We start from the raw sequence: 27,722 nt of genomic DNA, 5'->3' as shown, positions 1-27,722 counted from the left end.
ATTTTTTGGAATTAGGCCTTTTTGGGTTCAATTAAATTAAGGTACATATTGACCCTCATCCTATGCATGGCACTGTGCCCTGAGTGCACATAAACAAAGCATAATCCTTGCCTCTTAGGTCTTCACAAGCTAGCGGGGCAGATCGGGCAGTACCTAAGAAGTTTTTTCCAGAAAAACATAGAGTTACTTGAAATATGCATTTGGTTTGAAGTATATGCATACATACACATGTGTGTGTGCACATTCACACCCCCATACATATATGCACATCTGTATGCATATATACACATGTATATACTCATATACACACACTTATACACACCATAAGATTACAAGTATCAAGCAAATGCGATGTTACCATTGTGACAAGGGACCTGATGCTTGGCAGGAAGGATTAGATCCTTTGAGAGTTCCATTGTTCTGGGTGGACTGCACAAATTTAAATGCAGCGGCAATTTTTCTGCAAGGAAAACTGATGCTTTAATCATAGCTCAGTAGTTGTAATTTATTTATAAATACAGAACGGCAACTGGCAAAGCAATTACCGAACAATGAACTAGGTCACATGGTATGAAAAACAAAATCACATTTTCCTCTGGCAGTGGGAAATGGGGGTTTAGCTAAGGTGCTGGGGGCTTCACGGTCTCTCATGAGAAAAGGATGTCAACACAAAAGTTATTCCAGGTTCATTTTTCTTTTTAGCTTACTGGGTGTATATACTTTCTTTCTTTCCTTTTAATTGAAGAATAGTTGACACGCAGTGTTATATTGGTTTCAGGTGTACAACATAGTGATTTGACGAGTCTATATGTATGCGGCCGTCACCACAGGTGTATCTCATCTGTCCACAAACAACAAAACCAATGGCTATACTCCCTGTGCTGCACCTTTTATTCCTGTGACTTATTCACATTGGATGTATTTTCTTAAAGAGGAATCTACTACATTACATCCATACAAATGCTAGATAAGTTAGTTCAGACTATCTAGGAAATGTGGTTTCCTTTCAGAAATGTATGTTTTGTGCTTTTCTCTCTAGACAGCTTTAACTAGTCCTAGATCTACTATGGGTATAGGGCAATCATCAAACTCCTTTGTCTACTGTGAGGTCACTCACAATCCTAATGTGCATTTTAACATTTCTAACATATATCTGTACGTGTAACCCGATACACGACTATTTGTCATAATTATTTTTAAAGACCAGACTAACCTATTGGAATTTAAAAGTTATTACCTTATTATATTGCGTTTCCCTAGGTATCTGAAATTTTGAAGACAAACACTAGGAAGAAAAAAAAAGTCACATTCTAATTATTCATGCCCTTTTATTTATATAAACCATTTATATACATTAAAAGAAAAATATTATATTTTCTTTAAATATTTCATGCATTACCATTGATAGATAGTTCAGCATATGGGTCCTTAGGATGAAGGATGACATACTGGACTATTTTGAGGCTTCCAGAAAAAAATGTTAACAAATCAACTCTATAACTTACTCCAAGATGCTGAAGAAGTCAGACACCTCTGGGCTGGGTGCTCTTTGCCAGTAGGCAATCAGCGTCTCTGAAAGGAAACACCATGGAGCATGAGACTCTTGGAAATTTAAAGATTTTTCCTTTTTTTAAAAATTATAATTTTCAAGAGCTCTCTTTACCCTCTGAAATTGTCTTCATAATGTGAAGAAAGCACATGAGAAGACTCCTGGTTTCTGCTTGATCTAACTTGTCAAATCGAAGGGTTGAGCCTATCAAAGACAAGGGTCTAGGGATCTAGGAGTAGAAGAACCAGGAAGGATCGAGTTAGAGTGAGAGACTGCTGAGTCACAAGGTGCTGGATAATTGGGAGAGAAACCCTACCTTTTCACAGTTGTCAGTCTTCTCACTGCTCTTCTCATTGGTGCTTGGGTTGGAGTCAAGACTCGCTAAGGATGCTCTGGAGTCAGCATGGTTTACTGTAGAAATAGCTATCGATGAAAATGCTGCAAACACAAGCCACAGCACGCAGGTGGTAATGAGACGCAACGGGCACACACACAGCTAAAATGATGACCCAAAAAGATGGGAGCATTGAGGTGGTAGCAGCGTTGGGCAAGGCTGATGTAACAGAGCCTGGAATTGCCATTAAAGACGTGCCACACCGTAAGAATGGTCACGATGGCCATGCCAGTATTAAGGATTTAGGAAAATTTGGGCCATTATAAATGGAAATGAAGAACAGCTTGTTCCTTTGATTTCTCTTAAAAGAAATTTTCTTTTTTAAAAATGTTTTAATAAATGTTCATAAGGCTGCTTTTGGGGAAGAAGCTTTCAAGTTTTGACAATTTATAAGAAATGAAGATGACATTTCCAAAATAGTTCTTAAAAGTAAATTTTGAGCTTGACGGGCTATTAAATTTTAACAGGTTGTACGCAATGAAAACTTAAAGATTGTTCCCAGAATGAAGCAATTTGCTAACATCTGAGTAGATCGCTCTTTGAGCCAAGTCAAGCTGAATGCTAAGTAGAAGAGGAAGCCCCTGGATGGTTTTCAAAGAAATAGGTAAAGAGACTCTTTCACTATATAAATATAGTATACTTTGACATACAGAAATTATGCACATTGAATTATGGAGTGGGTAAGAACACGATGTTATGTAACATAAACATGGATGAGAGTGAAACACAAGTGTTCTCACAAGGTCTTAAGTACCTGCTATGGAATTTAACACATCTTTAGAAAATGATGTGTCCACAGAGTTTGCGTGTTTCATAGCTGACTGGGTGTGGAATCCTCCATTGGTGCTGAGGTCGTCTCTAGACCCCTGCGTTGGAAGCACAGAAGAGATTAATGCGATTCGCCATATTTCAACATTGAAAACCCCCATATGCCTTCTTTGCTACGCTTTTGATTCGGTGCTACTTGACTTGATCTTTTATATTCCACCCAAGTTCTTCTGCCGAAGCAGGCAGTAGAAATGAATAATCACAACCATACTCTGACAAGCCCATACTCTTAGTCACAACTTGATTTCTTATGTGATTTGTTTTTCACCATGTAGCGGAAACTATCTTCTAGCTATAAACTGGTTGGAAATGCTACTGATTTTCAATGGATTATACTACAGATTATATATCATTATTATCATGGGTTATCTTATGAATATTACTAGTATTAAAAACTAATTCCAAACCCTTATTATGTGCCAGTCTCTACAAAAAGTGTTTTCTACTAGACAATTTAATCCTCATAAGAATCCTGTGATGGGGGAATTCTTCCCATCTTTACTCTATAAGGAAGATCGTGGAGGTTAAAGAGACCAGATGACTTATCGAAGGTTACATTGCTAGAAACTGGTATTGCTGGTATTTGAACAAGGTCTTCCGCTAAACGACATCCCAGTGGCACAGCTCCTAACTTCGAGGTGGTAATATCTTGCATTCAGCAGTGTGTTAATTTATCTGGGCTGTGAACAGAGGTACCCCATCTCGAGTGGCTTGCTGTGTGGCCACTATGGTGGCTCAGTGGAGGAGGGATGACAGGCAGGCCTCTCCTGGGTGTGACTGAAGCACTTGACAACGCTAACACCAGGTGGTCAGGAAGCCGATGCAGAAAGGTCGGGGGAGGGGGGAGGTGCGGGCTGAGGACAGGGCCATGCATGCAGCAGAGGAACCTGGTAAAAACTGTACAGCCGGAAGGTGATACAGAGAAGAAAGGAAAATGATAATTGAGGTGGAAGGCTTCAGGGAGCAATCTGGAACAAATAACACTGATGCCAACGTCTCAAAATGGTTATGGTGAGGTGCTTAGTTTGCTCAGAGTTGGGGGAAAATGGCTCTCCAGGGCAGAAAGACAAAACAGGCAAACTCTTTATTAAAATGCACATTTGAACCATTCTGTAAACTGACCTGATTAGATGTGTTGACGGTAAAAGGATACAGGTCCTTTAGGTAAATCCTTGGCATGTTGTCCAGAAGCATGCCATAGAGGGGCATGTATAAACTTGCTATGTGGGCCTGCTTCTCCTAGGTGGAAAGGTAGCCAAAAGAAATGATTCACATACAAATCAATAGACTTGTCAGTTTGATATGCATTTAATGCAGTGAGCCATTAAATGGTGTTTAGGGAAGGGAGAAAAGAAAACCACTCACTGGTTCTCTGTATCGATCATCAAATGAATGCTTAGCCATTAGATTTTTTAGGACAGCTAGAGCTAAGTGCCTGATGTCTTGGTCTTCTTGCAGGGCAAAGCCAACTTCTCGGAGTAGAATTCCAATTAAGAAGTGTTTGCGGCAAAATTCATTCGTGACCGAATATTCAGGCATATCTTTGTGAGGAAAGTAAAGAGATCATGTTATTGAAAATCAAATGATCACTTTATCATTCAGAAAGATTTATCCAACAACTATCAACCCTCTCTCTACTAGGGAGGGATTCAGTAAGGCAGTCTTGCTACAGAGATGAGAAATGAGAGAGAGGCACATTCCAGAAGTACTGTGTGTACGCTACCAAAAATACTCACCGTCAGCTGTCAAATTCCATAAAAGTGGTATGTCTACAATGTGATAGGAGTGGAGAGGAGAAAAGTTAATTTTTCTGTCTGGAGGAATCAGGAGACATGACTGGAAGGAATATGTTGAGATGGGCCTTTGAGGCTGCTGAAGGTTTGGAGGTGCAGAGGGTCAGAAGCCAATGGAGATGGTGGGGTTTGAGGTGGAGGAGAAGAGGTTGGGAGGACCAGGGCACAGGGTTTCGGTGGCACAGATTTCTGAAAGCACAGTGTACGGGAAGCATAGATTGGGGGGGTACCAGTCGGCAAAGGAGCCAAGACAGGGGTGGTGGGAATTGAGACTTGAGGGGCACTTGGGGCTAGATGATGGAGAGACCTAAACACAAATTCCTTAGCTGGCGTCTAGGACCGTCCAACATTTGGAACTGAATTCTGGAGAAAGTATTATGTCACCAATGGCTTTGAGATCAGTGGCCCAATCAGACCTGTGCTTATTCATTTGTTCACGTGGTGACAGGATATAAATGAGTTATTCTGCGGGGAAATGTGGGGAGAGGACTATAATACAGGAGGTTTGGCCCCAGGGGAGGGAGGGGGAGAAGTGAGATGCATCTGGCCTGGAGTAGGAGGACCCAAGTAGTATGAGAAAAATCACCAGGACAAGTTGGCTGAAGGATGTGGAAGAGTAAGAAGAGGAACACCAAAGGGGGCTGCAAAATTTGGAGACTGAATTAGGGAGAAATTGGAATGTTAACCTTTCCAGTAAGAATGCATTGACTCAGAATTGTCCAATGGGCTTCCTAAATGTAACTGTTAATAACAGGACTAGCACCCACTTCTAGAACACGTATTGAGTACCAACACTAGGCTAAGCCCTTTAGAAGTGTTATCTCCATGAATCCTCAGGGTTACCCGTTAGATGCAATGAACTGTTGGAATATTCCAGTTCATCACTGACTAGGAGCAAATGGAACACTGGAGTTTCGTCGTCTGTGAAGATGCTGCTGGAGGTGGAAGAACAGGGAATGGGAAAGTTCGGGAAACATTGGTCCAAGGGCTTAGTTAGGTTAAAAAACATTTCTCTGTGCAACAGTGAGTACTCGTGAGCGGTCAGAAGTAGAACACAACTTTGACATTCCCAGCCTAGGGCCAGAGAAGAGTTCTGCTCAGACGCTTTTAAGTTATGAACCTATTTCAAGTAAAAATGATAATCTCAGTCTTGAGAAACTAGCTGAAAAACCAGGCTGTGGCATATCGACAGAAATATATCATATAAAGCTCATTACACTGAAAAACATGTTATTGCATGTAGCTGGGAATTTTATTTATGATACACCCTAAGAAAATTTCAGGTGATTTGGGAAATTTTTTAAAAAATGTCGAACTCTGGAGAATAAAATATGAAAGAATTCAAGTTGGCAAAGCATTTAGTTACTGTAACAAACGTTCAGTCAGCTTGTTGACCATTTTGATCGTATGATGTTAAACATATGGCTATTTTTTGGCCTCTGGCAACTGGAAATTTGTAGTACGTATATCTCTCAATATCATCCGATTATGATACAGTTATTGATGTTCAGATAATGTAATATAAAATATAATTATTTACCTGACGCATGTAACTCTTGAGTTGATTCCGAAGGTGTCAAAGGATCTGAATTTAATGTGAATAAACAGAAAGTTCAGATATACACATACTCAGATACACACTATATTCATTAACTATGGCTAATTTATTCTGAAAAATTAAAATGTATTGTCCTAAACTCTAAGTAAGTCTCTTCAATAAAGCCTTGTTTCTTGAAAACAAATATCATAGGTTGGTTGTTTCCTTAAAAAAAAAAAATAAAGCCATGAACAGAATTATTTTAATTCTTGGCCTTGTACTTGAACACCTATTTTTTCTATCAGGAATCTGCATGTTACAAAACATATATTTTTATGTTCATTGTTGATAATATCAGATCTACAAAGAGACGACCAGGCCTCTTCTTGAGCTGCTGACAAATAGGAAACAACTGGAAACAAAATGGCAAAACAGGTTTGCTCTTCTTGACTATCTTAACCAGCCTGTCTAACCCAATCATAAGTTGGCGCTAGTTTATAAAATAAAAAGGAAGATGAAACAAAGTCCAAGGTAACATTTCTACCTCTTTTTCTATAAAGGTATTTAGATTAAATGTACTTTGTAAATTAGAGTTAGAATGGAATAACGAATTAAATAGCTTAGGTTTATTCCTTAATGGAATTAAAAAGCTTATATTTAAGGTTAAAATGACAAACCTTTTACGGTATGGCACACCATAAGAGACTCTTAACTATACAGAACAAACAGGGTGGCTGAGGGGAGGTGGGTGGGGGATGGGCTGAATGGGGGATGGGGATTAAGGAGGGGGCCTGGGCTGAGCACTGGGTGCTGTAGGTAAGTGATCAATCATGAAGTACTACTCCTGAAATCAATATTATACTATCTGTTAACTAACTAGAATTTAAATAAAAACTTAAAATATAAAACGATAAATAAAAATAAAATGATAACACTTTTATAAACCTGATAATGTATTTTACCCTATTTTCCCTCCAAAATATTAGCTTTGTATAATACACATAGTAGAAGCTGCAATACGTGTGAGGAGGCTCTTTACCATCTTCGTTTCTGCTTTCCATGAATATCAGAACTGTGCCCTGTGGATAATTTACTCACTGCTTAGAAGCAAGGTATTTTTTCTCTCCTCCTCCTTCTCTCCCTCCCTCCCTTTTTTCTTTCCTTCCTTCCTTCCTTCCTCCCTCCCTCCTTCCCTTCCTTCCTTCCTCCCTTCCTTCCTCCCTCCCCCTCCCTCCCTCCCCCCTCCTCCCTTCCTTCCTCCCTTCCTTCCTCCCTTCCTTCCTTCCTTCCTTCCTTCCTTCCTTCCTTCCTTCCTTCCTTCCTTCCTTCTTTTCTTGAGGTATGATTGACTATAACACTGTATTAGTTTCAGGTATACAACATGAGGATTCCATATTTGTATGTATTGTGAAATAGGAGCAGAATATTTTAAGTTCTAAATCATTTTAGTGTTTCCTTTGCATCTTGATGTTGGATTAGCTTCTGATGGCTACCTGTGGGATGATCATCTTGGTATCTACCTATATCAGTATACATAAAATATATATTAATAAAAGTTATAAATGAAAATATTTTCTGTAGACCATTTATGCTTTAGAAATATGGAAACGAGGAGCCCCATTCTTCCCTGCGCAGACATCTGGGGCTCTTTCTAACCCAGACATATCAAGTCCTTACAGTGTTGCCATCCTTCCCGCCTTCCTTTCTCTTTTTCAAGGCAAAAATTTTTTTAGTTGTTGTTATTGTTTTTTTGGTATAAAACTCATCTTGAGGAATTACATTTTAACATAATTAGACACTATAGTTGATACCTTCTTGAGCTACTGACAAATAGTAAACACAAAAAGTGAATTTGTACTCACAAAGCATAACTTCTCTTCCCCATAATTATATGCCTTTCAAAATCAAAGGAAAGCTATCTTTTGGAGACAGTCTAGTAAAAGTATTACTGTAGGTTAAAATTCTTTGATTTAGTATCATCGATTTTATAATATTGTTGGTCTTCTCTTTATTGAAAAAGGAAACCTAGACAAAAACTGAGAAATATAGAGCCACCAACTTCTTTTGCATTTTAGCCTGATTACCTGGGTCTAACGCCCCTGTGACAGCTTCAGGCAAAACCAAGAGCAAGGAAACAGGAAAACTAAGCAACACATAAACAAAGGTAAAAACAAACAAATCTGAACGTTCACTTTGGAGGAACCGATGAAAACTCTGGGCATTACCTGGAATGTTTGCTGATCTTATGGGGAGACACAGAGGGATAAAGTGCTCATGCTGACATACTTCTTGAAGAAAATCAAACTTATACTGGCATAAGGTCTGAAAAAGAGGCAAACTGGATGACTATTTTTTACACACCAAGAAAGTTAATAAAAAATATGCACTTGAATCTTATACCTAAAAGGAAGATGAAGTTACTTTCGTGTACTTTTGTTTTTGAGCTTCTAAGAGATAGGATCTTACGGAGTGGTATTTTCCACTTCGTTCAGCTTCGATCAGCCTATGTTTATTCTGAGAGGGATGGTGTCTCACCGCAGGTACAGAGCTCTAACCTACACTCAGCTCATAGAACAGGTCACTGCAATCAACCCTTCTGATCCCGCGCTAAGGAAGACAATGGCGCACGTGATCTAAGATTAGAGAACTCTCTCTGCAGGCCCTTTGTTCGCAGAGTAAATTATTTAATTTCACCTCTTCCCTGCCCTTGCAAACAGGCCTCTCTTCTCAATAATGTTTTGATTAGGACAGTGATGAATGGAATCCAGACATGGTCTAAGACAGCTTAATACATGTGTTAAAACTAATCACATAAGAAGGAACAATTAACACATTCATAAATATTGTTTTCACTGCCATGTAGACTAAGTAATCAATTTTTAAGATCCAGTCAGGTTGTATTCATTATATTCACTAATATCAGCCAACAAAATAAAATATATTCCATTTGCTCAGATATTTTAGAATTATATTCTGTGGCAACTTTAGCTAATAATTTACAATACTCTCATTTCAAACAAGAATAGTATTTGACTTAATCCTTTGTGCATCAAAGTGAATAAGAGCATAATTAAATTGTATGTTAATTTTTTTCATCAAGTATGTTGTTTGGTGTCTGAAAAAAATAAATAATTTAGGTCTACTGGAATATACCTAAAAGGATATTCTGCAAATTTCATGCATAATTGGAGCACCAACAAGGAATATTCTTTCAGAATATATTTACAGAGGGAATTGGATTCTCAAAACCCAAATATCATATAATCATATAACTCTCCTAGTCGAAAGTAACTCTCCATTGCCCAAAAAATAGTGTTCAGATTCCTAAGCATGGCATGAATGGATATAAGATCATTATTTATTTTTGCCTTCTCTACATTCATTATTCTTTCCCAATACCTAGATAATTACCCCTTGGGGACTTTTCTTCTTCCCAATGGGCAAAGGTTAATGGGAGCTATTAATTCAGGTGCCCTGTCTTCCTTCCTTAAGAGGTAGGCATGTGACCCAAAGCAGGTTGGTCACACATTTCCTCTCTGGAATGTAAATCTTAAGCAGAGGGTTAAGAGAAAGAAAATGGTCCCAACGTATTTTTTAATCAGTAGTGGACCTTGATCACATGGTTCTTCCTTTGCAATTATTCTTGTGCTCTGGTCCCTGCTCTTTCTCAAGCTCAGCTCTCCAGGTCTTTCACTGATGCCTTTATGCTTCTAATACTTTCCCTTTTCTCAGATTGGCATAAGTTTGTTGCTTGCAACCCAAAGAGCCTTAACTGGTACAGCTTTCCCCCATTCCAGTCTTATTTCTCTCCAGCATATGCCCTACTATAGCTCAGTGGTTCTCAAACTTGAGAGTACATAAAATCCCCTGAAAGCCTTATTGCAATACAGATTTCTGAGCCCCACCTGCCACTGTCAACTCTAAGATCACTGGTCTGGGAACCACACTTCGAGAATCACTGCTCTCTAGACAGCACTGTTCCCAGTCTATCTCCCAACCCATTCTCCCTAATTGGGAAGGAGAGTCAACTGTCCATTTTGCCCTAGACTGAAGGATTTCAGAAAAGCGAGGCTTCCAGTGCTAAAATGAAGACAATCCCAAGCAAACCTGACTACAAGAATTGCAGCTGAAAAGAATCACTCCTTTCACCACCCACAGGAAATAGAAGTGAAACATACATGCTTATTCCAGGTCCCCCATTAAGAAAGGATTTGGGAGACTAACTCAGATGGACCATTTTAAAAGACTTCCTCTCATTAGGATAGAAAACTATTTTTTTGATGCAGAGAATGGATAGGCTATGTTTCAGGCAGACAAACACAGAGACTAGTTGATTTATTTATAATGCAATGGTTTAGAAACCAATCACTCCTGCACTTGGTTCTTACCTTGAGATCACCAGAGGAGAACATGCTGATATAATTGTTAACCATCTTAAATACAAAGCCCCGATCCATAAATGTAAAACAGCGCTAAAAAATATAAAATTGTAAATGCAGACATTTTTACTTTAAAGGTCATTAAAGATTTTAGAAAAGGTGATGAAATATATTGAAGTAAAATGACATTTAACTAAATGTGTTGTGTAATAAATGTTTAAAAAACCTCTACAATATGTTTAAGCATTCATCTACTTATGGCAACTAATTAAAACGTGAGACAGAGTGTACACACCAGAAAGTTACAAACCCCTATTTGTCACTTTTATAAAATACTACTTTGAATTTTGCAGTGAAATATTATAGCCCTTTCCTTTCCATAGAGGTTTTAGCTTTTACTTATCTATTTATTTTTTTAATCATTTAGTTACATTTTTTACCGTTTTTTAGTAATTTGATTCCCTAGTTTGTCGGGTGAAGACCCTTCGCTGTACAACACTGGGTAGGAACAGGGGTGGAAGAGGTGGGTCAGGAAAGCCTTTTTACATCTCTTGTAGTTTCCTTTCCAGGCAAGACAGCTTGAATTTGAGGAGTGGAGGTAAGAGACCCTGAGATTCCCATCTCTTACTCTGTTGTTAAACTCTCTTAACTATACTATGGAGAGTCTTAAACAACAGGTAGGTTTGGAGACAGGCAAACATTCCAAGTTGGCACAGCATGCTCTCTCCAAAAGACCAATGGCCATGTAAGCGGTAACCAAGCAACAGAGGCCAAATGACCGCACTGGAAGAGTGTGAAGTAGGAGGCACAGACCATATTTACTGATGCCAGATCTTGGGGAGGCACCAGGGCAAGTTGCCAAAGGGAGGCCATCACTGTGTGCATGGGTTTGGTTCTGTCATCCGCGTGGATGTGAGAACGTGCATGGGAAAATCTGTAAGATTTACAGCTGCTGCACCACTTAGTATGGAAGGCTTCTTTCTTGTCTCAAGAGTTCAGGATGGTCCATTGCAATGCCTGTGCCTTTTTTTGGATTTCTTCTCAATTTCACAAACAAATCTCCTTTCTCAGAAAGGACTGGACATAAAATCTTGTCATAAGTAGTATATTTACCAAGAGCAAAGTCTCCCATTGAAATACATCTGTACGTAAAGAAGAACTATTCTCTCTCATAATGTTGTTCCAATTGTTAGTAAGGTCATTTATATTTTTGTTTTGTTTCCTTTCCCTTGTTTTTTGGTTTCTTCTGAATGATTTTTATGTACCTACTCATTCATGACTATGTTAGTATGCTGCCTCATTTATATTTTCATTTTTAATATGAATTTAAGTTCTTTTGATAACTCTTCATCCACTAAAAAGTAAATGACTCCAGTGTCCTCCCATCTGCCCATAGAGCGGTGGGGAGAGGTAGACACCAGAGCGTAGTCATAGGCTCAGAAGATGTAAAGCAATAAGGGAGGAGGGAAGGAAAAGAGGGGTTTTTGTATCTTCTGCACAACGTAGGGTCCCAGCAGGTATGTCAAATCCTTGTAGGTTCTCCAGCTGCAGGAGGAAGTCCCTAACCTCAAAATATTGCCACTGTGGGGCTTTTTCCAGAGAAGACCACTTGCTGTCTTCTTTCTGTTGGAAAGGGGTTTGGGTGTGACCTTACAGAGAGAGGAGGACCATCCAATACAACTATGGGCTCCAGAAACATCTCAATAAAAAAGAACCCTGGGGGTGTCAGTGGTAAAGACACAGGGATCTTATACTCGATGGAGGAGGGGTTGGTGAGTTCTGTCACTGAACTAGAGTAGTGACAGTTGTCACTTTGGGAGGCTACCATGCTTAATATGCAGAGAAGACCTGATAGCTTTTGAAGGAGGTCAAACCCCAGCACCGGTGAATAGGGAAGATGGGGAAAAGGCTGCCTGCCCTGGGGATCTAGGAAAATCCATTTGGGGTTTCTTGAGATTGAAGAAAGACCTTCTATTTGATAAGTCTGTCATCCTCTTCCCAAGGGGCAGTGAGGGAAAAAGGGGGTCATTTCTAGGATACAAGATCAGTAGAATCAACCTGCTGCCTGCAGAGAGCCCTCTTGCAGGTCAAGCTTCACCAAGTGTGTCTCCTGTCATGGGTCCATCCCTGCATCGCTTAACCCAGGTGCAAAGGCTCTTCAGCTCACTGCTGAGGTCTGGAGGGGCCTCTCTGCTTTTGTTTAAAAATAATTTACATTAACTGTTTATATTAACAAAAAATAATTTGTTGCAGCAGGCTTTGGCAAACTATGGCCCATCAGCCCCAACTGCCTTACTGTCTACTTTTTTTTAAAAGGTTTATTTATTTATTTGAGAGAAAGAAAGAGAGAGAGAGATAGGGTACAAGCGGGGGTGGGAGTGGGGCAGAGGGAGAGAGAGAATCTCAAGCTGACTCCCTGCTGAGCATGGAGCCAGATGAGGGGTTCGATCTCACCACCCATGAGATCATGACCTGAGCCGAAATCATGAGTCTGACACTTAACAGACTGAGCCACCCAGGTGTCCCCACGGTCTATTTTTGTAAATAAAGTTTTATTGGAACACAGCCACACTCAATCATTTACATATTGTCTATGGCGAGTGGTTTATGGCTCTATTGCGCTACAAGAACAAAGTTAAGGGGTTGTGCCAGAGACTGTATGTCCTGCAAAGCTAAAGATGATTAGTATTTGGCCCTTTAAAAAAAAAGGTTGCAGATTCCGGATCTGGACGATAACTTATACTCTACACAATGTCCTCAGTTTGGTTCAATAAACTAAAAGCCAAATATTCTAAATTATGGGCAAAAATATATTGTTGTAACAAAAGAATACTTATGATATTTAACCAATTGAGAGGACAATGATAATTTTAGTCTATCATTCGTTCAGTGAAGAGTATGAAACCCCAATTGCAAAACATACTAGATGAGAGCCCTTGCCCTTTCTTGATATGTTTTACAAAACCACTGGTCCTACCTGCTCCTTTCTCATCTTGGATACTTGCCTTTGCCCCTGTGCTAGACATTAGCTTCGGTACCACCCACAGCAACTTTTGCATGGCTGAGCTCTACAGAAAACACTTATTTATTAAAACTCATGGAACATTTAAGTCAAATAAAGCAAATAGGAAGACCTCCCCCCTTTCAGAGACTCAGTTATCCACCTTCTTTGGAGATCTGCCCAGAAATACCACAGATGTTTCTTTACATGTATTTTACTACAGACTAAGACTGTCTCCTTTATTAGATGATTTCCAAATGTTGTCCAAAGTTGAAATGAAGTGATCAGTCAGGCACGTGTGTCAAAAGATACGTCTGTCTGAGCAGGAAAACACAAATCACACTGAACTTTCCTTTGCTATCTCCCTGGTATTACGCCTGCATAAGAAGAGTACCCAGAACGGTTTGCTCAGGTAACTGGAGTTGTGACCCAGATTGGGAGTAAAAGGAAAAATGACAAAAGCTCCGTAGGTATTCATGGATCCATTTGTACCCTACCCTCTTCCAGGAGAGACTAGCCAGAGAAATGTGCAAGGTTTTGGCTTGGTTGTTGCAAAAATATTACTTTCCCATAATATGATATAAAGGAGAGCACATTCTCACCTAGGACATGTTTATATGCCCACACCAAAGTTACCGCTCTCTCCATTCTCGGAAAACAATCTTGGCACAAGTATGGTGTGAAAATTATATTTTAATTGTGAAATTCCAAAGCCAGCTCATTCACAGTATTTGATTACTAATGTAGAATTTAATAACCAAAAGAGGCAAAAGTCACTTGAAGCCCCAATTGAGCAAATAACCCTTATCAGATTTCTGGGAATATAAGATATTTATATGCCAATAGCAGGGGTGGGCAACGTTGAGCAGCCGAAAGCTCAAAGTTCATCAATTCACAGGCATTGTGCCAAATGACTACATTCAATTACATTAAAAAAAAAAATCACTCTCTCTCCTTTTCCGTTTTCTTCTTCTAGTTCAAAAGATTCATCTAATAATCTTTGCAAGAAGTTAAAAAAAAGTTTTCTGTGCCAAATAAATGCCATTAAAACTAAAATGTGAAAACCATGCCTGGCAGAGGACTACAGGGGAAGGGAGGGAAAATGGAATGGGAAGAAATCAGAGAGGGAGACAAACCATGAGACACTCTTAACTATGGGAAAGAAACAGAGGTGGGTGGGCAGATGGGGTAACTGGGTGATGGACATTAAGGAGGGCACATGATGTGATGAGCCTGGGTGTTCTATGCAATTACTGAACTCTACATCTGAAACTAATGACTTACCATATGTTGGCTACTTGAATTTAAATTAAAAAAGACAACAATGCTTGTAGGATGGACTTTTATAATGTACAATATATTAAACTGTTTCCACTTACAAACTTCATGTATTACTTTCGATTTGCAGCTCACATAATCTATATAATCTTATAGACTTTTAAGACTATAGACGTAGAGATGTATTTGTTTATCTATTGCCAGTCCATGCTTTTTACCCACAGATTTCACAAAACCACTGGAGCCACCATTAGCCTTCTACTCTATCTTGTCCTTTTCAATCTTGGACATTTTTTACTTGCCCCCAAGTGAGACATCAGCTTATGTACCACAAGAAGCAACTTTTGTATAAATGAGCTCCAAGAAAAATACACTTATTCCAACAAGTACAAGAGCATTTAAGCCAAGGAGGGTAGGTAAAATGTCTTTTCTCTTTCTAAAAGACTTGCTTATTCGTCATTCTTTGCAATTTAGGGAAGAATACTGCAGATGTTTCTTAAACGTAATTTGCTTACAAATTGGACAGTTTATCATTTTTTTTCAAATTTCCTCTTTTATCAAACACTTCAAATAAACCACATAAGTCTTAAAATGTGGTAGAAAACTAGAATAATTGTTTTCTTCTTTACCCTCTTCATCACTAACTCTGACCATCCCTGTTTCTTTCTGAAAGCAAAATATTGAAGAAAAATAGTGAATTTAAGATGAGACCAAATGTAGTGTATAATTAGAAATGATGTTCAAAACATTAAAAATGGATTTAACTGGATTAAAACTCACCAAATATAATTTGGGATAATTTTATATGTACCTCCATGGCCTCTTAGCTTTCTTTATAGAGTTAGTATTTATTTATAAATTCTTACACTTACCCAGTATGTTCTGGCGTGTATCATAAAGATACAAGAGCAGTGGATTCACCAGGTTACAATAATCAATTATCGGGCAAAAGAAGGAAGAGAAGACAAACATCATCTTTCTAGTTGGATGTATTTTTTTTTGAAGATTTGAAAACCATTATCTTTCAAGTTGGATATATATATTTTTAAAGATTTTATTTATTAAAGAGAGAGCAGAGCGAGAGAAGGAGCACGAGCAAGGGCGGGGAGGGGCAGAGAGAGAGGGAGAGGGAGATGCAGGCTCCTGACGGAGGGTTTGATCCCAGGACACTAGGATCAGGACCTGAACCGAAGGCAGGCCTTTAACAGACTGAGCCACCCAGGCGCCCCTTTCTAGTTGGATGCATTATCTGTTAAATGATATACCATCATTCTACATTAGCTTTGGTTTTTTTTTTTTTTTTTTGACTAAACATATTTTTTTCTCCTCAAGTCCATCTGTAATCCAAAGAAACATAACTATGATACTATATATATGTGTGTGTACATATATCGAGTTTAGTAAGTAGTTCTCAATACTTGAATTGATTGTGTTAAAAATGTGATTAGTGCACAATATTTTCGTCTTGTGAAAAAGAAACTGGAGGTAACACAACAAAAATGCCAAGTTACCCAAAGTTCCCCAAATGGCTACTTGACATCATTGTTGGGGCTACAGCCAATCCAGAACACCACTGCAAGGGCAGAAATGCCCAAGACCATATGCTACAGGGCAGCTTTTCCTTTAAAAATCTCGTTTTTCTCTTTAAGAATGTTTAGAAATACTATGATTTGACAAGAGTCAAATGGATACTTTTACTAAAACTCGGTTTTTGTTCTATGTGCCTCCAAATTGGAGCACAACATTAAAAGGTATGATGCATCGATAGCAGTATTCACCTAAGAGTGCTAGCCTTGACTCTTTATCACAAATAGATTAACACGTAGGGTAGCTCCCATCCAAGATCATGAAGGCTTGCACAGAACTGCAAATGTGTAGAACTGTACCTTAAGAAATCTGGCAACACTGTGATTTGCCCTTCTTGTTTCTTCAAGGGCATCCTTGTATTTCCAAATCACGTGATCACATAGGACCATGACAAGATTGTCCAACTCATTCTGGTAAGATTCAGGAAATCTTTGAGCCCGAGAAAGCTAAGGAAAGAACGGATCATTGCTTTATAATGTGGCATGTGACATCCTAAGCCTGGAAACATAAGAAACTGAAAGACTTCATTTGTACATCATCAAACAGAAAGAGTCCTTTTGGAAACCTGAAAGCGATAATAAAATAGAAACCCTTTAAATGTCAAGATCATGATTTCCACCATTTTCATTTCATGTTTCCTTCTATTTGGGCCAATGATCTTTTCACTTTTTCAATAAAAAGTAAAATACATACTAATTGCAAACTATTCAGTGTAGAAACCTCTCACATCTTAATTCCCCCCCGTTCCCTCTTAGAAAATAATTATAATGAATATTGTTCTAGATTTATATTAACACATAATTCTCTATTTAATTTAAAATTAATTATTTTGATTTTGAAGGACTGGACATCCCCCAACTACAAGAGTTCAGTGAATGAATAACTGAGTGAGTGCAGATGTTGCTTTGAAATGTTTTCTAGTAAGTGCCGGGTAGAATTTTCTGAAAAATTTATTTCAACCTTATCGAGGTATAATTGACATATAAAACTCTAAGATAGTTAAAGTGTTCATGGTGGTATTTTGATACACGTATATGTTATGAAAGATTCCTGCCATCTAGTTAATTAACAAATCCATCATCCCACATATTTATCTTCATTTTTTTGTGTGAGAACACTTAAGTTTTACTCCGTTAGAAAGTTTCAATCACACGACACACTGTTATTAGCTGTAATTACTGTGTTTTACATAAGATCCTCAGCCCTTATTCATCTTGTAGCTACAAGTTTGTACAAGTGGATCCGAACCTCACAGCCCCAGCATATGCCGCAGCAGGTGCCACTGGGACCTCACAGTCAAGAGACGTGCCACCAGTACATACATGGACTTAAACTCTCTGGGTCCCCAAAGACCACCCTCAGGTCCAGGAATCTTCTCCTCCTGTTGGACCTCCCGCACAGAAGGGGAAAGTTTCAAGCAGCTAAGTTTTCCCCATCTATCTGTAGTTCGTGAATTGACACGGACCTTCGCACGAGATAGGCAAGATTGATTCATCTTTACAAGTTGGCTTTAAAATTAGACTCACATTTTCGCTATAGATAGAAACACAAAATTTAGAGATCGACTGAACTATATAATTCTAAAATTCTCCACACCCAGCCTTCCATGCTACCAGAATAAAAATCATGGAGGAGGAAGTTACAGGAATCACTTAGAACAAACAGCGGTTCAACCGTGGGATGCTGCTGTGGCTAGCGCTGGATTTTTCTTTTCTTTTCTTTTCTTTTCTTTCTTTCTTTCTTTCTTTCTTTCTTTTTTTTTTTTAACTAAGTCCAGGCCCTCAGGTGTTTCTGTGTACGGGATTTTTCTTTTTAAGTCAAGTTACCAGGACACTGCTATATAGATATTTTGGGGTATTATGGTTACCCTCCGTGATACTTAACACTCACTGTGGAAATTAAATTAAATTAACAGCAAATAAACCTAAATGATTTAATCACATGCATCACTTTTCATTCTGCTCCCTAGATGTTGGGAAATAAGGGTAAACAATTCACCTACATGAAAGCAACATTCACTTTTGAAATAATCGAAGCACATTTGTAGATTTCCTCTTTTCCTTTTGTTGATCCTCTAAGGCGTCGGAAACGACCAGCACCGACATTTTCTTCACACCATGGCACGTGTTGACACCTTGGGCTTTGATATTCCCTCTGTTTCTCTCTCTTTTTGTCCTCTTCTCAAACTCCCCTTGTGGCCTACTCCTACTCTTAACCCAAAGATGCTCTGACTGGTAAATACATGAGTAGTATTTTTATCTGTTCTCCAGAAGCATATTCCAAAGGCTCGAGGTGGGAGAATTTCTGCTCCAGGGATTGTGGATTTCTTTTTTTTTTTTTTTAAAGATTTTATTTATTTATTCGACAGAGATAGAGACAGCCAGCGAGAGAGGGAACACAAGCAGGGGGAGTGGGAGAGGAAGAAGCAGGCTCATAGCGGAGGAGCCTGATGTGGGGCTCGATCCCATAACGCCGGGATCACGCCCTGAGCCGAAGGCAGACGCTTAACCGCTGTGCCACCCAGGTGCCCCGGGATTGTGGATTTCTGTCTCAGGACATGGGGGAAAAGGGGGCAAGGGGTTGGCATAGTCTAATCTCAAGCAAAGGCTCAAGAACTAGTTGGGAGAATCTGGGCTATCGTACCACATATGTCGCCAGGAGCAGGCACAGAATGCATGGGCTGATGTCAGGCATTTGGCAATTTTTTAGGAACAAGAGGCTGATGGGAAATAAAAGTTTAGCCTGTACAATGAACCTTTTGCTACTAGAGATGAGTGCAGAGAAGGCATCCAGCAGTTCCTAGTAAACAGAAACTCGCCTTGGCTAAGACAGCAGGGGTCATGTGGAGGTGCTATCCGCCTCCCAGGGGACTTAACCAGATATCTTTCCTGATCTCCTCAAATCTCCCCCACTCCGTGATGACAAAAACTGTTTTAATGGTGGGGAAAGCCATTCACTTCACAACTGAAAAAAAAAAAAAAAAGGAAAAAGAAGAGAAAATGCAGATAGCTTGAGAGGTGTTTATTGTGAATGCTTTTGAGTCAAATGATGGTGTCAGGTCTTTCCTACTGTCATGCATGGAGATGGTTAGATGGTTAGAAAACTGGAGGGTGATGGGCCTCTGGAAGAAAACTGGAGGATGGGGTTGCCCCTGAAGGGGACAGAGAGAAGGCAACTGGAATCAGTGAAGATAAATGGTTAGACACAACGATGTTGCCCATGATGAGTTCCTTTATTCTTAACCATTCACAAGGGCATCTGTGACCTATTTGAGCAGATAGTTACTGGTGGTAATGAAAGGGTTTGAGTCCAACCCTGTTCTTTTTACAGATAAGAAAACAGGCTCTGAGATATTAAATGTCTTTTTCATCATCTAACAGGTTAGTGGTAGGGCAAGGATTAGAGCAGTGAAGTGTCCTAACTCCAACACAGCTTAAAAACAGAGAGATAGGAAACATTCTTATCTTCACATTAGATTTTCTCTTCCTTCCAGACAGGAGGTTTTTATCTATGGAAGAGGGAGAGCAGACACAGCTGAAAAGCAAATATAAGACCTAAGAGCTAAGTTAGGATGCCCCGGAGATGATTAAATGTCCAGCCAAGGCAGATCTGTTATGCTTGGGTCAAGCCACGGCTGGAGAGACCTGTGGTGTGGAGGCATGGCTGGGGACATCTGGGTGGATGACGTCACCATGGTGGCTCTGCACACTTCCCTGAGCCCTCAGCACTGGTAGAAGTGCCCTATTCCTCACATTCCTCACATTTCACCCTGCAAAAACCTTTCCCTGCAAGGCAGTAGGCAAATCCTTCGGGAGATGTCCCTCTCCTTGCCCCGGAGCTCAGGCCAATAACTGAAGTTGAGGTCCAGCTTAGCCCAGCTATGAACCTGCTGTGCCTAATAAAATAAGATAGGGAGTATACCCCAAGGAGCTGTAAGAGTTAGCTGGCCCACTCCAAGCAGGAGCCATGGGAGTACCTTTGAGGTTGGGTGTTAAATGTGTTTGATCGAGGGGATCAGAAAGAAGAGTGAGTAAGTTAAAACTCATTGACATGGGGGCACTTTATCAGGACTTGGGATGAAACAATCTTGTTCACTGTTAGGATGGCTCTTAGAACGCTGGAGACAGCACATTGTAAGCAAAGGAAAACAAGAACGCTTGAGGTGCCCCGGCAGATGACAGAGGAAGGAATAAAGAGGCAGAGGAAAGTGGATATGTAGGAATGCATTTGTTGAGATCAGAAGACCCACTGGAGGATGAAATTCTACAGGAAGGTGCAGAAGACACACCATCCACACCAAGGCCATCAAGAAGGTTCTGGGACCAACATCCCTAAGGAGTTCAGTGGTCTCATGTCTGCAGGTGAGACAGGCACAGTGCTGGCTCACTCACAGCTTTGAAGGTGATGTTCAGCAAAATAACAGAGGCCATGTGATGGTACTTAACCTCCAGGAGCCAGAGGGCTGTGATTATCATAACATATGGAAAGGCTGAAGGGCAGCCAAGGGGGCTAGACTCTCAGGGACTTGTAGAGCCTGTTAGTAATACGTGGGGTCCTTATGGGAAAAACAGACAGCAACCAGCAATGACAGTGCTTAATCCACCAAGAAGGCAAGGATGGACTACTAGAAGATGAGGATGTTTGCTCCAAAATTTTCACGATGACTTTCTCTGTTCCTGGACCTGAGTCATTTTTCAGATCTGGTACACACTGATTGAAGCAGAGACAGAGACTCTAAAAAACGCCCCCTGCGATACTTTAGTACGAATATCCTGTAATGATTCTATCAGTCCTTCTGCAAAGGACTCTACAGACATTTACTCAGGTGACGCCACTGGGGAGAGGGGATTACTCCTATATTTCAAGCACTATTAAACACAAGATCTGAGTTGATATTGACATCTGAAGGCCAAAAGAATCATCATATCCATCCTGTTAGAGTGGGAACTTGCAGGGAGCAAGAAAAGAGTCCTGACTAAAATTCTGTTAATACTGGGTCTGCTGGTTTCAGAGATACACCCAACAGTCATTTACCTGGTGCAAATGTATAATTATACATTACGCATTGACATAATTAGCATTTAGGGTTACCTTACACTGGATGCTTGGCCTATGGAGCTTTCCTCGTGTAAAAGGCCAAGTGGAAGTGTCCGACACTACCCCTTCCTGACCAAGAGTGTAAATGAAGATGATATCACTATTCACCACCATCTCCACCCCAAGCAATATTCTGATTTACTCTCTTGGTGGCAGAGGGGGAGAGTCCGAGGTTTCCCCTGGGTCTTACCCACTCTGGGAGTACAGAGAAATCTATGTGGAACTCAGGTGGTCAATCCACTTGCGTCTTCCTTGGTCCTCCTTACCCAACTGTAACTACGAATGGTCTGAGCAGAATGTGATTACCAGAGGCTGAGACCACTCTGGACCACTCTGATTGAGGCCTGGGTCGCACCCCAGTGTGGTGAGGCGCCAAGATCTTCAGAACTGCTGGCTGAGGGTGAGATGAATCAAAAATGGACAGCAGAGGAGGGAGACGATGAGATCAGGTAGGGCCCCGAGACATGCTGCCATGACAGGAGTTACACGTAACTCCACTAGCCTCCCTCCTGTCAATTTCCTTTCAGGAAGAGAGGCCCACGGGAACTGTGGAACAGCAGGGTCAGGAACACATGTGACATGTGGTCCAAATCGTGGACTGTGGCAGCCATGGACGTGCACAGCTCAGATGTCCCTTCAAGACAAAATCTACTGGGAAGAACATAAATAGTTGCTAAACCTTCAGGATCCACTCAAGTGTTCAGGCCACACTCTCCTGAGGCTGTTCCAAGTTAATAACTGAGCTTGCAGAGACACGAGAACCAGACCATCTCTCCATGTAGGACTCTCCTAATGAACGTTCTCTGCTCTCAGATTGCCCATTGGGCAAGCCAAAATCTTCTCACTGCAGAGCTCTTTCCTTTCCTTCCCTTCCCTTCCCTTCCCTTCCCTTCCCTTCCCTTCCCTTCCCTTCCCTTCCCTTCCCTTCCCTTCCCTTTCCTTTCCTTTCCTTTCTTTTTCTTTTTTTAAGGATTTTATTTATTTATTTTGCTCTTTCCTTCACAAGCAGGGGGAGTGGGAGAGGAGGAAGCAGGCTCTCAGAGGAGCAGGGAGCCCGGTGTGGGGCTCGATCCCAGGGCTCTGGGATCACACCCTGAGCCGAAGGCAGACGCTTAACGACTGAGCCACCCAGGTGCCCCTGCAGAGCTCTTTCTGGCCAACCTTCCTTCCTTCCTTTCTTCCCCATCTCCTTCCACAGGTGTCAGACTTTCCTGTCCCTTTTGTCCTTCCTTCTCATCTTTTTGAACTTCTAATTTTGTCCTCGCATCTGCTTCTGAAGGACCTTTAGTGACACACACAATCATTTCTCGCACTTAAAAAGCAATTAACATAAATTGCTAAGGTTTACAAAGTAAATAAAAATGGAACTAATGAGAGCATATTCATCAGCATAATTGTTGGATAATACTGTATCACCCGTGATCTTACCTGAATTTTATTTGTGTCAATCAAGTGCTGGGCCATTGATTTCAGGATAATTGCAAAAAAGAACCAGGAGTGCTATAAGAAAAAGAAAAGACAATAAGAAATTTATTATGTTAGAGCAAAATAATGATGATTTTGTCCTTTACAACATGTAATATTATAAAATCTTGATTTTAAAATGTGTTCTTTGAAATGCACAAGCAAGCTGCACACTCATGACTGTCCGGCCCGTGCAAATGAGTGCTTTCCACAGACCAGTGCTCCTCTCCCACAGCAAACTGCTGCTTCCTCCAGTCTAGGGTTGAACTCAGGCCTCACGACTTCCTCTCTGAAGAATGGACTTAGGAAAGGCCTCGGCGGGCCCAGGAATATGCTGGTAAGCCCTTAGGGCGGGAGTCTCCTGGGTATCCTTCTAGAGGGCTCCCAAGGGGCATTTCTCTTGACTCCTCTCCCACCTCTTCCTATGGGGAGGGGTGGAGTTAGAAAAAACAGAAACATGTCCCCGGATGAAGGTCCCTCTTTCTTGGGTCTAAGGGTCATTCTTATCCCAGATACAGAAAGTATAGATTGTCTATGGAGAGTTAAAGAATACACCCCTTGATCCTTTTCCCTTCCCATTTTCTCCACCACAGATCACAATTTTGAATTCTGTACTAGTCATTCCCTTGCTTTACTTCATAATTGTGCTACTAATTTCATCCACGGAAGTAATATTTACTTTTGCCTGCCCGCTGAACTCTGTATAAATGGAATCATCCTATGTGGATTCTCCTGTGATTGGCTTTTTCATTCAACAGCTTCTGTCCTGAGGTTCAGTTCTGTTCAGCCACGTAGCTGGGAGTCCAGTAACAATTCACCATATCCCATATATGACCACACTTCATGGATGTGCTCTACCGTGGATGGGCATTTGAGTTCTATCCAGTTTCAGCTGATACAAACTATGCCTCTAAGAACTTCTGGGTACACAGCCCTAATTTTAGAAGTCTGTCTGAGATGAGGGGCAGAGGGCAGAGGAGGTCTGAGTTCTAACAAGGCAGCTCTCGCTTAACCAAAGGGGTTGTTTGATCTTGGCAATGGACTCGTGTTGTTGGAAATAATCAATACAAGGCACACTGTTAAAATCCCCTTTCCCCATCTTGTCCAGAATGATATTTTTTCACCCTATGCCCAATGTCCCCACATTTGTCTCTTAATGCAGCTGATACTTACCACGCCCTACCTCTTAGCACTCAGGCCTGCCTCTGCCTTTTACCTTGAATCCCCCAGGACTAAGGAAATTAAGCCTTTCGCCTCAGTTCGTGTCTGATAGCAGAAGCCCCACTCCTCTCCTGCCTTCCAATCTCTGCAGGCCCCGCATATTCCTTTTTCGTATTCCCACATCCCACTGCTTCCTAGCTCCTGACGCATCACCACACCCCCCCGAACCGTGACACTGTCCTCACCCTGCGGGAGTCAGTTCCCTACAGAGTCATCAGGGTGCTCCTTTAAACTCAGGTATCTCACGTCACTCCCCTGCTCAAAACCCTCTAACGGCTCTCAGTTTTGCTGAGTGGACACCAAAGTCCTTGCAATGGCCCACGAGGCCTTATGCTACCTGCCTACCAACCCCCCATGTCACCCCACCTCCTCTCTTCTTCTCTAACTTGGCTCCAGCCACACTGGCCTCTCTGCCGTCCTTCTGGCACCCCAGGCGTGCTGCTACCCTGTGATTTTTATACACGTCTCCCCTTTACCTTTACTGTTCTCCAAGCATCCACACGGCCAGCACCCCCTCTTCCTTTGCATTTTTTGCTCAAGTATTATCTTCTCCAAGAGCTCTATCCTGACCATTCCACTTAAACTGCACACCTTACCCTGTACTCCCAGTGCTCCCAGTTCCTCTTACTGCAGTGCTCAACATTTTCTTTTCCCATAGCACTTCTCATTTTCTAATACACAATTTAATTAATTTTATTTTTTTTATCCCCCAGTAGAGTGCAAGCTTCCCAAGGGCAGAGGTCTTTATTCTATTCTCTGATGCCTGCCAAATGCTGAGGTTGGGGTCTATCCCATGGGGGGCACTTGGAACGTCTTTGTTGCACGAACAGAATGAATATACTCATAAGACTAATTTAAACAAACTGCTTGGCCTAGAATAATCTGAGTTTAGGGAACTCATGTTGATACTTATTGATCCCCCTCCTCTTTCCAGCTACATACTAATCAATCATCCATCTCTCAAGTTATGATAGATAATTAATTTAACTAGGGACTAAATCTGTGGGCCAAAGGACTCCACTTGGGCCCATTCTATATCTTCTGTTCTTTTGACACAGATCTCTTTTGCTTGATGTTTTTATATACTACAGTTTCAATATAGTTTATGACGCTTATGCTACAAACTATAAGAGAAACGATCTATGGAAATCAATGAGTCTTATTGCCTTCCGGGGGTGAGATCCAGCGATCCCTCGTGCTAGCAACTGAAAGACTGTTTTAAATTCTTTACCTTCAGGACATGCTTTACTGTTGTTGAGTCATTTGACTTCAAAAGACCAGTCACATTTTTAGCCAGTTCCTCATGTATTGTTCTCTCCTTGCATGCCGTGGTCTTGAACACGAACTGAAGAAAATCCAAAAAGTGAAAAAAGTTAAAGACTTAAAAAAACAACAAAGCCTCAAAAATTATGTTACATGAATAACTCGTATCTCAAAATTATCTGCTCATGCCAGATTTTGTCATGAAATAAATGAAGGCCCAGTGATAAGAGTAGTACACAACTGTTCCTATTCAGGGCTTTGCACAGAGAGGACTCGGCTCACCTAAGCTCTCCTTGAAACTCTTTTTGTAGAAATCAAAAGAAAGAGTCAGAGAGCAATTTAGCAGGTTCAAGGAAACATGGAGGGCTTTGACCCACCTACTTAGGACACATTTCCCCTTCTCCTTCCTTCCACTGGTAACAGGTGGCATGGTAGCATTTCTTCATCCTGAAAGGGTAGAGCACCCACTCAAATAGCCAAGTGGGGAAGCAGGTGCCTTCCAGAGGCCAGTAGGTGAGCTCCCCACATGCCCAGTTTCTATCATCTCATGCTTAGACACAGCTATCAAAAGGTTCATGAACATTGGCCATCAGTAAGATAACAAATGCTGCTCACTTTGTTTTTTCTCTCAAAAAACGGGTTTTGGTGTGCATTTCTGAATGCATGTAATTGTTTTAATTTTCAGTATTTCTTCATAGATTTTCAGGATATCAGTACCCATTTATGCACATAATTTTAATATAAAAAGCTTATGCCTGGATTATACTATTTTACTTATGAGTTGGGTTTGCCTCAAGGAAGGTCATTTCTTCATAATCTTCACCACTCAGACTTCACGATAATCAAGAGTGAGGGCAGGCAAGAAACTCAAAGGAGAGGCCCATTCACATTTGGATCTGTAATCATTTCTTTGAACTTGGCAACTCACGGACACTTAAGTTGCTGTGATGGAGCCTGACTTCTCCAAGACCATCTCGGAGGAGAAAGACAAAGCTAAGAGATGCCTGAATCTAGCCAAAATCGAGGGTAATATGATTTCTTTTCCTCAGGAACTATGACTCATGTGAGGGTGTTATCATCACCAACTACCTAGTCCCATGCACAATTATTTAACACCAACAGCATTATAACTAGCTCTGAGATATTCTTATTTTACAATTTTGACTGGAACACGTCAGTGCCACGAATTGCTGGAAACCACGGCATTTAATTAGACTGACTTGAGACACACATCTTTGCAAAAGACATGGTGTGGGTGTGCATTTTGGATATTGTAAATGGGGTGAGTTAGCAGCATTTAGCACCACTGAACTTGAAATGGTGTTTAGTTTGCTTCTGAATATATATAAATTCCGTTGAATATATCACATCTTTCAAGGACATCAAAGCATATATTGGTACCAGCCCATCAGTTTTCATTATACACCTAGGTATGGGGCTTAATATCTATCTACATGTTAAAAAATACTTTTTCCCACAGGGAATAAAAAAAATCACTCATTGGTCAGGGTCAGGCTATCAACCATGTAGTGCTACAGGAGTCCAATCACAGAATCATAGCACTAGGTGTTCATCAGGTCCATTCCTTCTCACTTCACAGAGGAGGAAAAATGAGTTCCAGAGAGGCTGATGGCTCACACTAACTCTGTGGCCTTGACTAGAACCTGATTTCCCACTTGCTAGTTTAGTGTGCTTTCTGGAGTAAAATTCATTTGGTGTGTCCACTTTAGATATACGAAAACATTTTTATGAAATATCTTTGGGAATTGTTATCAGCTTGAAATCCCACTGAGGTGTATACTTCTAGATTTCACCCACGTCAAAGCAAACTAAATAAGCAATCTCCTATATTGCAAAATCAAATGGTCTCATCGGGAGATTTCAAACATCCTGGTTAGAAATAAAGACCATACCAGGAGGCACTCCAATACACCTTTTCAAGAGCATCACAGAATGAGTCTGACAGCTGATTTAAGGTTCTCATAAGGAACTTTCTTTGGCTGTCACAAAAACAGTCACAGCATCAGTGGATTCTTCATGCAATCTTCAATGAGCCTATTGGAACAAGGTAAGCACTTGTGTTGAAATGAAGATGCTTTGTGTAATAATATGGACTGGGGAATTGTTTTCTTCTTAGTCCCTTTGTTGATTGAAATGGAAAACTTGGGTTAAGCATTGAAAGAAAGTTCCATAGATGGTTCTGTTGAATGTAAATTCATCAGTGCTGGATTCAAGTATGCTACCACTCTGTCTTAAACAGAGAGCAAACTAAACAAGCATTTGTAGGTCAACTGTCTTTCTGCAGCTGAAATGTAGATCTTGTTGGGTAAG

The 27,722-nt window shown here is 40.6% G+C and overlaps 1 protein-coding gene across 5 annotated transcripts in view; it reads right to left on the bottom strand.

The window, feature by feature from the left end:
* DOCK10 (dedicator of cytokinesis 10) overlaps positions 1-27,722 on the bottom strand; it is a 262,401-nt gene that overhangs the window by 33,494 nt on the left and 201,185 nt on the right. For 4 of the 5 annotated variants that reach the window (XM_040639806.1, XM_040639809.1, XM_008690400.2 and 1 more), the window contains exons 26-39: positions 25,360-25,473; positions 22,872-22,943; positions 16,646-16,792; positions 10,490-10,573; positions 8,327-8,423; positions 6,105-6,149; positions 4,137-4,312; positions 3,894-4,010; positions 2,698-2,809; positions 1,866-1,987; positions 1,664-1,778; positions 1,506-1,572; positions 1,238-1,285; positions 359-460 (exon numbers count right to left, since the gene is read on the bottom strand). In XM_040639806.1, the coding sequence (XP_040495740.1) occupies positions 359-460; positions 1,238-1,285; positions 1,506-1,572; positions 1,664-1,778; positions 1,866-1,987; positions 2,698-2,809; positions 3,894-4,010; positions 4,137-4,312; positions 6,105-6,149; positions 8,327-8,423; positions 10,490-10,573; positions 16,646-16,792; positions 22,872-22,943; positions 25,360-25,473 (1,418 nt within the window). The remainder of the gene's footprint in view (positions 1-358; positions 461-1,237; positions 1,286-1,505; positions 1,573-1,663; positions 1,779-1,865; positions 1,988-2,697; positions 2,810-3,893; positions 4,011-4,136; positions 4,313-6,104; positions 6,150-8,326; positions 8,424-10,489; positions 10,574-16,645; positions 16,793-22,871; positions 22,944-25,359; positions 25,474-27,722) is intronic. The other variant, XM_040639813.1, reaches the window with a different exon arrangement.

This window comes from Ursus maritimus, unplaced genomic scaffold (assembly GCF_017311325.1).
Source record: "Ursus maritimus isolate PB19 unplaced genomic scaffold, ASM1731132v1 scaffold_1, whole genome shotgun sequence".
Lineage (NCBI taxonomy): Eukaryota > Metazoa > Chordata > Mammalia > Carnivora > Ursidae > Ursus > Ursus maritimus.
Note: the sequence above shows the minus strand (reverse complement) of the source record. Positions and strands in the feature narration are given on the sequence as shown.